This window comes from Lynx canadensis, chromosome A3 (genome assembly GCF_007474595.2).
Source record: "Lynx canadensis isolate LIC74 chromosome A3, mLynCan4.pri.v2, whole genome shotgun sequence".
Classification (NCBI taxonomy): Eukaryota; Metazoa; Chordata; class Mammalia; order Carnivora; family Felidae; genus Lynx; species Lynx canadensis.
In genome coordinates, this window is record NC_044305.1 from 33524169 (window position 1) to 33537054 (window position 12886).

Genomic DNA, 12886 nt, shown 5'->3' on the forward strand with positions numbered 1-12886 from the left:
TCATCCTATTCTATGCAATTTAATGGGACAACTTTCTCTGTTAGGAGGTAGTTCTTACCTTTTTTAGTATCAATAGAGTAAAGGCTCTGAAGGAGGGCTGGGTGACTTGATGCCATACTATGGAGTAGTCAAGGATATGAAAAGTCTTAGAATACTCTATACAAAATTGCTGTTAGTAAAATAATTAAAAGCTAATGGCCAACTCATAACCTGCTGGCTTCTAATACTATTAGATGGAGACTCATGCTTAAAATTTATTGCACAGAGAGCTAGAATTTGAAGACAATCCCATGGAGTGGCAGCTGTGTAATTTTGTGAATCCTGCAGGTTGTCCCTTTGGGATACAAATGTGCTTTTGGTCTATCCTATGTGCTCTACCAAAGTAACTAATTATAATAAGTAATTTTAGAAATTATATGCCCCACCAGTAACAACAGAACACAAAGAATTCTGATAGTATCAATCTTTCTATAGTGTCATTTTTAGGTTAACACGTTTAACCAGATGTCTATCAACTAGAATTCCATTTAGGGAGATTTATGGAGTTTATTAATTACTGATTAGATATCAAAGATATCAAAGTTGAAGAAACAGCTCATGAAAAGATTAATAACAAGCTGTTTCTCTATCACTCCCTTATACAAAGGGAAAAGGAGGCCCAGAATCTACCCCAATGGCTCAGCCAAGAACCTCTCATTGAGATAAATGCTAGTCCTATTTTTCCACATGTGCAGTGTAAAGATTATGTGTGTATGTTGGAGGGGTCCCAAATCTATCTCTGCATCAGCAACCCTGATCATGCCCTCCTGGTCACATGTACCACCTAAACTCTCACCTAGATTGGGTTCCTTTTTCACAAACTCACATTGTAATTCTTTTCCTGCTTACTAATATCCACCTTCCCAAATAAAATATAAACTCTCTAAGAACACACTATTCACAGTTTGAAAAGTCTGAAATCTTGAAGATCAAATATAACAAAGTCCAGAAGGAAGACAAGCATTCTTCCCTCTCCTGCCACCAGTGCGTTCATGTGACTAACATTTCACATGGGCTTGCTCTTTGTGAGACGCTCAGGTGGCAAAGGTAGGAAAATGACATCACTGTGGCAGAGAGGCCAGCTCTCTAATCTCCATTTTTTATTAAGCACATGGCAAAGCGACACATCCTAGCCTCCCTTTCGATTAGGCGTGACCCCGTGACTAAGTCTTCTCACAGGAATGAGAAAAGTAATGCGTATGTGCCTCCTGGCAGCCTGGCTTTAAGATCTCCCAGAAACACTCCTCCATGCTCTTTCCCCTTTAGACTGGTTGGATGAAAATGACCATAACCACCTTAGAAGCCACATGTTAGACAGCAAAGCCTCTCCTGACCTCTCTTGGGTCCCAGAAAAACCTACATGAAGCGGAGCAACTATTATCTGGGTTGGCTGATCTAACCTAAGTGAAGCAGAAATAAAATTCTTGTTCTTAAAGCCTCTGAGATTTGGGGGTCTGTAAACACAGTCTAGACTGACCTAATACAGTCACCAATCTTGAGAAATTCACATGTTCTAAGATAGAATTCCAAATACTGTGGAATATGTTCCAGATTTGGTGTTTTTGCCTTCAGAAGCTGCAGGCTTTGCTCCCACCAAGGATGTATGACCAAGTTCATGTAGGCTGCGACACTGCATAATGGATATTTTTCTCTACATAGACAAAAGAGCCTTCTGAGGCAGTTTCTCTGAAGGAATGACTTGGCAGTATAGAAGTTTAATCATTTTCTTCTAACTGCACATCCGTTACCATCTTTTCAAAAGTGAAAAATCCAGGGGAGCATGGGTGGCTCAGTCGGTAAGCGTCCAACTTCAGCTCAGGTCATTATCTCATGGTTTGTGGGTTCAAGCCCCACTTCGGTCTCTGTGCTGATGGCTTGGAGCCTGGAGCCTGCTTCAGATTCTGTGTCTCCCTCTGTCTCTGTCCCTCCCCTACTCTCTCTCTCAAAAATAAACATTAAAAATTTTTTTCAAAAGTGAAAAATCCAATATCCATAGTTCAGTCCCTAAAGGCATTTAAAAGTCACCTCATCTCCTTTGTGCTTTTCCAATGCTACCATGATAAGAAGGATTAGGTGTAGACCAGAGCCTTCTGCATGCCCCAGGAGACCAGGTCAGTCCACAGTGTCTTGAAGGACTAGCAGCATCCTTTGCCATATTCACCAGCCCTGGCCACCTCCACACCTCAGGGCTGGGCCAAGGGAGACCTGACAAATGAGTAAAATGAGTTTCTATAGGCAACACAATGGCTATAACAAAGAGGAAGTCTTGGATCTTTGCACTTGTCCTTGGTTTGTGCACTTTCCAAAGTAGCTAAAAGGCGCGTGGTTTGCATTTCACCAAGTCAAAAAGAGGACAGAAAGAAAGGGGCAGGGGGCGGAAACAGATTGGATGCAGAATGGACAGATGAAAATTATTTTTTAACAAAGCAGTGTTTTTCACTCCCTAGGTGAATGACTTTTGTGAAAATAGTTCTGTGAAAAGCCATACACTGTTTTGATTTTACTTATCACTATCATTAGGGTTGGCTGCAAATAGAAGTTTACAATAAAATAAAAAGGTATATGATCAAAGATTCTATACAATTTTGTGATAAGGTGATTTGTAATTCAAGCAATATAATGCTTGAGGCTTATATCTTGATTTCCTATTACTGTTTCCAGTTACTGCAGATGCTATCTGAGGAAGCAAAGAACACATGGATGAAGAGAAAAATAATTAAATATCTCTGAGCTAAATAATTACGACTATTACAAAAAATATAAATAACAAATTTAGAATGTATTACAATACAAATAAACAGTATTTTTAGTGTAAAAACTGCGTTTGCACAAAGAAACTAATTAGGAACAAATACAATCACACTACATCGGAAACATGTTAAAATGGTCTGAGGCACACAGAAACAATGGCACAGTTCACGTGAAACTTGACCAAGAGGCCATCTGAAGGCCATGTCCTGGTCTGAAACTACCAAAGGCCTTTCAACCAAATCTCTTGGTTCAGAAAAGCTACTCAAAAAGCTGCCCCATCCAGGTTCATCAGACTTGATGACTCCGTGTTTGGTTTTTCAAGACAAACTAATCTTCTGAAGAGGATCAAAATGTAGGACTGAGGTAAAGATACTGAACAAGGAGGAAGTTTTCTGTTGGCACAAAAGATTTACATGAATACTTTTCAAAATGTTGTTATATTTGATGGGATGGGTCAATTATACATTTATAATACTGGCAGATAACACTTCAACACTGAGTTGGACAGAGATAAGTTGATACACATTAGCGAAAGCACCAATCTTTCCCTTCTTTCTCTCACTTCATGCCAATTTAACATTTTATACTGAAATCTTAGGTGTACCCTATTGTTTCTACTTTTTTTTTTTTTTTTGGACTCTTTAATGCTTGCCATCCTGTAAAGCAGCATACAGGCTCCAGTATTAAATACTTGGTCATAAAAAGTCGTATGCTAAGTGCTCACTTCAGAAGACATTTTTTATCATCCTTCCCCAAAGGTGTTATGCACTGTGGACTCTGCAGGCTTATATAAACTCAAATCATGTAGCAATGCCATAGCTATCAGCAAGGATTGGGGCCATAAAAAAGTCAAAATTTGGCATTCTCTAAAGCTTGTTTACTTTTTATTACAGTCATTATTTTGGATTTCTTTTTGTAGTTAAGGAGTCCTGTGGCTAACAGGGCTCATATGCATCAGTTCAGGTGGTAAGTATGCACCCATGTAGTGCAGGGACCTGTGAAGTAGAGGAGTCCTGCCTGTCACCCCATTCAGTGCTTACACTTCCAAGGGAAGGAAAGAAGTGGGATTGTCTACTTATTGCTTCAATGGGAGAGCTCTAAGCAAGTTGGGGTGCTTTAGCAGATCTAGCAAGAGATGAATGATAAAAGAAACTAAGAAAAAGGTAGAAGTTTCAAATTTTCCTTCTAATCAGCGAAAAGACACCCTGCTCCAACTGCTCCCATGTAAAGTATTTCACTTCTATTCCAAAATCTAGAGTCACTTTTATTTAATTTTCCTGATTTGAGTTACATAAAACACTATTCTGTAAGTAACTGATATTGCAACATAAGGAAGCATGATTATTTTTTAATTTTTAAAATCAAAATTGTGTTTCCATGATTTGGCTCCTGGATTAAATATATTATCCACATGAAAAATCCACAAAATCCTATTGAGGTGTTAATCTAATCATAAATTATTTTAGGTTGACTTTTTCCCTTTAGTTTTATATCCAGTAAATACTGAAAACAAACCTAAAGGCCTCAAGTGGGAAGAGATTAAATTAGATGTGTACTTATCAGTCCATTGAGTAAAAACCCCATCTTTTGCTGGGATGTTTAAAAAAAAAAATGGTACCTGTAGCCACAGATGCTCCAACTTTTAATGGACCTTCTTCTCCAAACTGTTTTCTCCTCTTCCTCCAATTTTTTACAAGTATTGTTGAGAAAGAACATATATTTTTCTTATTATAATTAGATACTATTTGGGGTCCAATTGGAAATTGGCCTTACATTTATAAAAAGCCAAAGTGGATTTTATTTCTTCATTCCTTCCCTTCTGGTCAAACACTACACTTAAAAAAAAAAAAGTTTTAATATAGGGGAATGGGCAAAGGGGGGAGGTTTAAACAAAAAAGTCAAATAATGAAACCTTTTTTATTCCACACCTCTGAACTTGAACTTAGTGATCTTTGAAAACTTTGTTTCAGAGAAAGAAATCCAGTGACAGAAGAGAAGAGAAGAGAATGATCTAGAAAAGTTTCCCAATATTAGGGAGACATAACTGCCACCATCAGAACCATGGTGCTTGGGGTGAGGATGTAACAGAGACTTACATGGCAGGAGGGGCAGGAAATGAGCCAAAGTCAAGGTTTCCCCAGTCCCTCAGTTCTGTGATGGCTTCAAACTCAAGATTCTGTAGCTGTCTGAAGCAAAAAACTATTGGCGACTGTTAATGAACCTCACCGTACTAAGGGATGAGCCTGTCAGGTAACTGAGTTGGAAAGATGAAAAATAACCATCTCTAAAAACTAGCTTCTGTCAGAATAAAAACTCCCTTTGTGTGAGGCTTGCAACAGACCCATTCATCCGTCCGAGGGTAGAGAGTTTCAGACCTCCCCCTCCTCCAATGAGCCCCTGTTCAAAGTTAATATGAGGTAAGGGTTATCTAAACAGCCAGACAGGAGTATACTGCATATTTCTTTATAAAGATGACAGAAACTTTTCGAATTTCATAAACCTGTACTACTTGTTTTTCTGTCTGGACCCAAGGGGTGTAGGATCAACTTTAGACATCTTTCATAAGCTTGGAATCTAATTTTACGAATTTATTCTAAGACATAAATCAGGTAAGACAGAAGTAGATGGATGGATTCTTTAAAAGAAATCAGGCCCCCTGGGTACTTTTAGTGGACTGAGTATTGAGAGATTTACAGGAATAAAATTCTCTACAAGATTAAGGAAGAAGGAAACGAAACCAAATCTTTCATTTCCAGATATTCACTTTCATTAATTCTTTCACCAAAAGCACATCACTGAACGAAAACCAGAAATGGTTTTGCAGTTAATAATAAAGTGGTTCAGGAGCCAAGGAACCCCTTGAGATGGAAGCAAAACAACAAAGTATTCAAGTTCTCTTCACAAGACTACCTTGTACTGGCAACACTTAGGGCACTTCTGGCTTCAAAAGAATATTGCTAAAGGAACTTTTTGAAAAAAAGTAATTACTACATTTTGGCAAAAAACAAAAACAAAAATCACTCCTATAAAACCCCTACTTCCTTTTGAATCTCCAAAGGTTACAACATTTCATTCAAGATTCTTGGCAGTCATGGGCTTTGGTTCCGGATTATGTAAACCCTTAAGTCAAGAAGGAAAGCGGCTGATGTCAACCGGCCGCTGTCTGTGGCCTATCACTGAGGAAGTATTGTGAAGCGTGTGGGGCGCCTGCAGGCCCGTGGTGGGAAGGTTGGAGATACTAAAGGTAAGAAATAAATCACAGCAAAAGAGATTCAGAGAGTTGGGATGATGTCCAAGCTCTTTTCTACCATAATAATCCAGGGCCCTCTCAATTTCTACCTCTAAAAAAGTGTCTCTCCACCGCGGTGGCTGATGTTTCTTACATTTGACAAAAACGAATACTTCACACAAAAGACTTCCACAAGACGCCTGCTGCTTGTGAGGAGGCTCATGTTGCTTTGCTTTCATTTTATGGCGCCTGCGGGGTGCTTTCTCAGGTCAAAACTCTCTAGCCCCAAGCAAATGAATTTGTGCCCATACTAAGTGCTCAAACAGATCTAACACCGTGTTTGTCTTTCTGTTTCCTGATTGTCATGCCTGAAAGACTCTCATTAATATACATGAGGCTTAATGCCATAAGACTACATGACTAGAGATCATTTTTTAAGAGAAGCTTGCTCATTCAGGAAAAAGTACGGATTTGATTTACACTGCAGACCAGAGGGAAGCTGACACAGTCCTTTGGTCTGAATTCTTGGAAACACCGTCACTAGACCTATGGGCCCTTATCGGCATGCTGACTTTTGCGCTGCCTCAATGTGTCTTCCGCCACCTCTGTGTCGGCTGGGCTGGGCTGCACAGGCGTGTCTTCTTCAGGCTCAGGTTCTCCATCCTCCTGGACCTCTCTCAGGGGCCCCTGGTCCTGGGCGTCGTTCCTCTCCTCATCCACGCGAGCGGCAGCACTGTCCTCCTCCTCGTCCTCCTCCGCTTCGTCCTCATCACCAAGGTCTTCTTTCTCTTCTTCATCATCTACAAGGCTGTCCTTGTTTTCTTCCTCATTTGAATCATCTTTTTCCTCCTCTGCATCCTGCAACTGTTCAGCTTTGTGAGCCTCCTCTGACCTCCGAGTCTGCTCTGTGGAGGGAAGAGAGGGGAACATCCTCTGAATAAACTGGTCATTCAGCAGTCAATTGAGTGTGGTTAGCTGTGAAATGAAAGGGTGGGGCCCGTGACCGTCTTCTCCAATCTGAAGCTATGTTATCACACTGCACAGATCTCTGGCTGGCGGTGTCCTACCTCCATCCAGGGCTTCTCCATTCCTCTCTGGAAAGTTCACTAACTGTGTTGACTGATAGAGCACAGAGCCAGGGAGGGTAAAGGTTCCTTCTGGTTTACTCAGTGACCCACTCACTAGTCATGGTGATTAGTTAAGAAATGTGACTTAAGCCAAGCCAATCACAGGACTTCCCAGGAGTTTTTTGGCCAGAGTCAAGAAGAAAAGCCTTCTCTCTTTCTACAGGAATTGATAAACTGATAAAATTGAGTTAGGGCTGTTGACAGCCACTGAATCAGCCACATAGAAACAGAAACCTAACATCCCTTGGGCTGAGCTTGCAACCAGAACATCCCTAGATTTTTCAGTTGAGTTAATAAAATTTCCTTTTTTTCCTAAGTTATACTTTAAACTGGGTTTATGGTATTTTTAACAATTCTAAGGAACATAATATATTTTCTAATTATCTACGGAAATCTCCAAGTCTTGAGAACTTCAAGAACTGAAAAGAAATATAAGCTTATTTAGTTAAACTTCCACATAAAATTAAACAATTATAAAGTCTCAAAGAAGTCTTCATGCAAAGTCTCAAAACTAGGAATAAAAACGTGAAAACCCAGGGCTGTTTAGTCCCACAAACAGTGTGGAGCAGTGCAAGGATTTGGGAAGACTGTTTTTATAGGATTTAGAATAGTTACTGATACACGGTTGAGACTCAATAAATGTGAGTTCTCTTCCCTCATTCTAGTTGGAATGAAGGAAAAGGTGTCAACTAATTAATGAAGGGCATATACTCAAGGGGAAAAACAATGACCAAAATGAAGTATTACCTAATTTAAGGGAAGAAAAAAATCATTTTTGTTCAAATCTGACCTAGAAAACATATTTCAAAGAATTTGGTAGTAGTGATGGTTTGGTCACCTCACGAGTCAGGGGGGAAAACTCCAGTATCTATCTGAGCACAAAAGGGCACGCCACAGAATTCCAAAACTACTCTATCACATGAGTTTATCATACTTACCAGTGCGCTCAGATAAATGCCTTGGAAGTGGTACATAGAAACATTCTGATATTATCACCAAGACCTGAAGGGAAAAAGTGATTTTACAGTGAATAGATATGACATTTATTACCAAAGAGCCCCAAATTTAGGTCTTGGATCTATAATCAGATATTTACAGACAAATAATTAGCGGTTGGTCAAAAGTCCTCAAAAAGGACAAGGGCATAATTAAGACTTTCCAATTTTTCAAATGTAACAATGTAGGAAAATATTGATTTATAACAGGGGTCACAAAGTCAAATGTCTATAGAGATCCCACCAAAAACTGGTAAATCAAACAGGTATAAGAAAATGGATACTATTAGTCAAGTCTAAAGCGGCCTTTTTAAAAACACCCCTCTGGACAAACAAAACTAGTCTGTATATGGCTGCCTCTCACCAATGCCTGAGTAAAAGGCTATTTATTTCAGGGTCTAGAATTCTTAAGAGAACCGTAAGAAATTTCTACAGAAATAAATTGCAAGAAAAGTTATCAGTGATATGAACTAAACCCTATTTTAGACAGTGACTGACTTGGCTTCTTCTCTGACCTTAATGAAATATGAATGAATCATTTTCTACTTGCTAGAAACATTCCTCTCCCTTGATAAACTACAAGCTCCTTAGGGGCAGGTTCATCCCAGTCCCTGTTCCATGCCTAGTCCGGCATGGGCCACGGTGATGAAGCTATGGGTGTGGGGTGCAGTTAGCTGGACCCAGAATAAGCTGCAGCCATTCTTCACACCTTCCCATGCAGCATCACACAACATAAAGATACAACCAGGAAGAAGCTGCCCATTTAGAAGGACAGTGTCCTTCTTGTACCTAGCTGACTCCCAGACTTGGCCTTTAAGATAGTAATACTACTTCATACATTAGTGTTTTAAAGATGCTCTAAAATTTTAAAGAAGCTGATATCATAGTTCTTTTGATTCAGTTTCATAAACGTCAAATGAGTACCCTACTTTGTGTTCAGGATTATCACCATCTGTATATTCATTTACCACTTTACTCAAAATTTGGTTCATTAGGTTCAAGGTATCGTGTTAACTTCTGTGGGGACAAGTTCAAAAAAGGAGAAAAAATGGCAGTTTAAACATAAAGCAATATGGAACATGAATTTCATAAGAAAAATGAATAAAACACTTTGACAGATATTTCAAAGATTCAGCTATTACAACCAGTTATGGGTTTGGGAAGGATCAAGAATGACCACTTGAAGGAGGCATCACTTAAGGCCCTGGGCATAGTCCAGAGCGGATGGGTAGTACCAGCTGCCTGGTTTGTCTAAGCTACACCAAACTGGACCATGGGGGCTCCTATATCCAGAGGAAGCCCTGAATGCAAGGCTGGGGAGACCAGTGTGGTAGGACAGTGGGATGCATAAAGCTCTGTGGGTTGGTGAGGAACAAGCTCCCTGGGCCAGCTAGAGGGCTAGGTATAGAGGGCCTAGAAAAAGACTTAAGGCATACTAACCTCAACCTTGTCTCTCATTAACTGTGTGACCCTGAACAAGTCATTTAACTGCTTTCTCACTGGAACTCTCTCAAAAGGATGGAATTGGGTTAACCTATCATGAAAGTCTATTTTATATCTAATAGTACACAATTCCATCATATAGCCTTAATTCAGAAACTGGAAGGAAAACCCTCTTATTCTCCCAGATTCTCTCAGTTCAAGATCTATTTTCTCATCTAGAGAACTATTCCCTTGGAATGGTCCACTTCCTAAGCCACTAAGAATGGCACTGTTTAAAAGCAGGGTCTAGGGGCGCCTGGGTGGCTCAGTCGGTTAAGCGTCCGACTTCAGCTCAGGTCACGATCTCACGGTCCGTGAGTTCGAGCCCTGCGTCAGGCTCTGGGCTGATGGCTCAGAGCCTGGAGCCTGCTTCTGATTCTGTGTCTCCCTCTCTCTCTGCCCCTCCCCCGTTCATGCTCTGTCTCTCTCTGTCTCAAAAATAAATAAACGTTAAAAAAAAATAAATCAAAAAAATAAATAAATAAAAGCAGGGTCTATAGGGGAGTAGTGCCCTTTTCTTCCTCTTCCCTTCCAGGGTTATATTTTCACATTCCAGCTGTGACCCAGGTAGATACAGATAGCCATGCAACTAAATGAGGAGGGGAGACAGATTTGCCACCTTTCACAGAGAGTGAAATCTAGGCCTCTTGATATTAGAGACCCTCCTCTGAGGGAGGCTCTGTGCTAGACACTGGGGAGCAACACACAGAAAAATAATCTACCCAAGTACCAAAATTTAGACAGTCACCACATATACCAACTGAAATGGAGACGGGAGAGTAGAGGCATATGATTGCTGCCTGTGTTTTCCACTGCTCTTCTGTTTGCCTAGAGCTTTGCTGTCTTTTATCCTTCAGAGCAGAGTCACTGATGACAGAAAACGACACTGCCAGAGTGATTTCATATACAGATGATACACTTAAGGGTCTTTCCCATATTGATTTAAAATGCAAAATATATACTTGATTTCTAAAACTGGGCCCTTTGCTGACATGTGCAAAATAACATTTAGTATTAACATTTCAGCCATCGTGAGGCTCAATCACGAAAACAAACAAAAATCTAAACCAGCAGCCTTGTTTTGACTTCTCATCTTCTAAAATTAGGAAAAAGTAGAAAACATAATAGGCTTATGGGAAACAATGACTTGATCAGGAAATGACTTCTCTATGGAAAACATCCTGCCCTCCTGGCCACTGTAGAAGTTAAACTCCATAAGAATTCATACAGGGAAGAACTTCCAGGGTCACCAGGACCAAGCCTCAGGTGACTGCATGCCTGGGCTCTGCTTTCAGCCCTCAGTTAATGGCAAAGGTGACATACAAGACAGAACTGCACACCTGCAGACCTCCCTGAAGGCAACAATTCTGGTCGTTGTGTGCTTCTTTTGGTATGTATTACAGTTGTAGAAAAGGAATCAGAGATATGTGTTTGGTATTTTATGGAAATGTATTACCGGAAAATTTCTGAGTTTATTACTGCTTTGAAATTATTACTATTTTGTTAAATAGTTACTCTCCCAATTTCTTATAAAGGAATGATATTCTATATCATTTAATCACTTGAATAGTCTAGAATCAACTCTCTTGTTTCTTCAGGCCAAATCTTAATAACCCTCCTGTACTGATTATTTGAATCTAAGTTCCCAAATGAAGTTAGGGCATAGACAAGCCTGACTTGATTTCTTGAATTTAAAGTTGACCTCAAAGATAAATTTCAAAGAGCCTTTATGCTGAGAAGAGTTTCCAATGGTCTTCCAAAAGGCTCACACTCAACCTACATTCTCCATAACTCCACTTGAGAACCACCCAGTATCTCATGGTGCTCCCCCTACAAAAGCCTCACACTCATGTGGCCCTGAAAGACACCACCAGAACAATCCAGAACTAGACCATAGATAGGAGAAGCATATTTATATCCAGTCAGCTTTATACAAAGTCAAATACTTTAAGGCCAGTCAGTCAGGGACATGTTAGTTAGCACTAGGATTAATGCAAGCTAATGAATGACATATCTGAGTTCCATCCCCACCTGTGAAGCTAACACCAGCAGTCACAAATCAAATATACCATAATTTGAAATAAGCATGTTTGTAGCAAAGCCAAATCGAATCAAATAAAAGCCTCCTTGGCTTCTTGGGAGTCTGACTTTGTCATCCCAAGTTATATATCAATATGGATAAAAGCAACTGCTAACACTTTAAGCTAATTTTTTAAAAAGAACTTGCTAATTTAAAAAAGGTAAACAAATAAAATAAAAAGAACTTGCTAAAGAGCTGAAATGCATTATACAGTGTAAGGACAGACCTACCTAAATGTTTGTCCTTTTTACATAAATTCTTAATAATCATCAATTATTCCTATCATATAGCGTTTAGGAGCTGTGCGATAAATATATAGCACAATGGTTTTAAAGACTTATCTTGGGGCACCTGGGAGACTCAGTAAGCATCTGACTGGATTTTGGCTCAGGTCATGATCTCACAGTTCATGAGTTCAAGCCCTGTGTCAGGCTCTGTGCTGACACTGGGGATTGCTTGAGATTCTCTCTCCCTTCCCTGGCTTGCACACATGTGCACTCTCTCCAAAATAAATATACTTAAAAAAAAAAAGAACTTATCTTAGAGCTTAAAGCTCAAATTGATCAAGTGTGGGTAAAAAGAAAGATTAAAAAATTATATAAGAGTAAAACATGCCAAAACCCTTACAGTTGTCTATACAGCTAAATAAATAAATTTATTATTTCAATTCTTACCTAAAACATCTAGGAAGAAAATGCACAGATACCTATTAGATACCACTTTTTACACCGAAAGAAGACATAGTAATGTGCTTTGCATCTTATTTTTTCCCATAATAATGACTGTGTTTTTTGTCTACCTTATCTTACAAAATCCACCTTGGAATAACTAGAGTCTATGTATAAGTAGCTGGTCAGGATTAGAGATTCAGTTGGAGGATATGAACAAGAAAAAAGTCATCTTGTTCACTCAAGGAACAAATTCACAGGTTTGGCCTTATCACCACAGTGTTCCAATCAAGTAGGCAATGTGTGAAATCACAGCTGACTTGGTTGTCTTGGAAACGGACTATGAATTCACATAAGGTCTCCAATTCTTTCATTACTGCCTATATTCTAGGCAGCACACATCTTCAGGATATTTCAGGATAGGATTAGGAGATAACAATTAAATGAATTTTCCATTATATCTCAAATTACCACTGACAGTAATATCAAACAAGTAAATGCTACTTAACTTCTTA

The 12886-nt window shown here is 39.4% G+C and overlaps 1 protein-coding gene across 1 annotated transcript in view; it reads right to left on the reverse strand.

Moving 5' to 3' along the window:
* Positions 1-2764: 2764 nt before the first annotated feature.
* The window catches only part of TMX4 (thioredoxin related transmembrane protein 4), a 51186-nt gene continuing 41064 nt past the window's right edge, over positions 2765-12886 (reverse strand). The window contains exons 7-8 of the mRNA XM_030310079.1: positions 8085-8148; positions 2765-6924 (exon numbers count right to left, since the gene is read on the reverse strand). Of these exons, the coding sequence (XP_030165939.1) occupies positions 6566-6924; positions 8085-8148 (423 nt within the window). The 3' untranslated portion in view covers positions 2765-6565. The remainder of the gene's footprint in view (positions 6925-8084; positions 8149-12886) is intronic.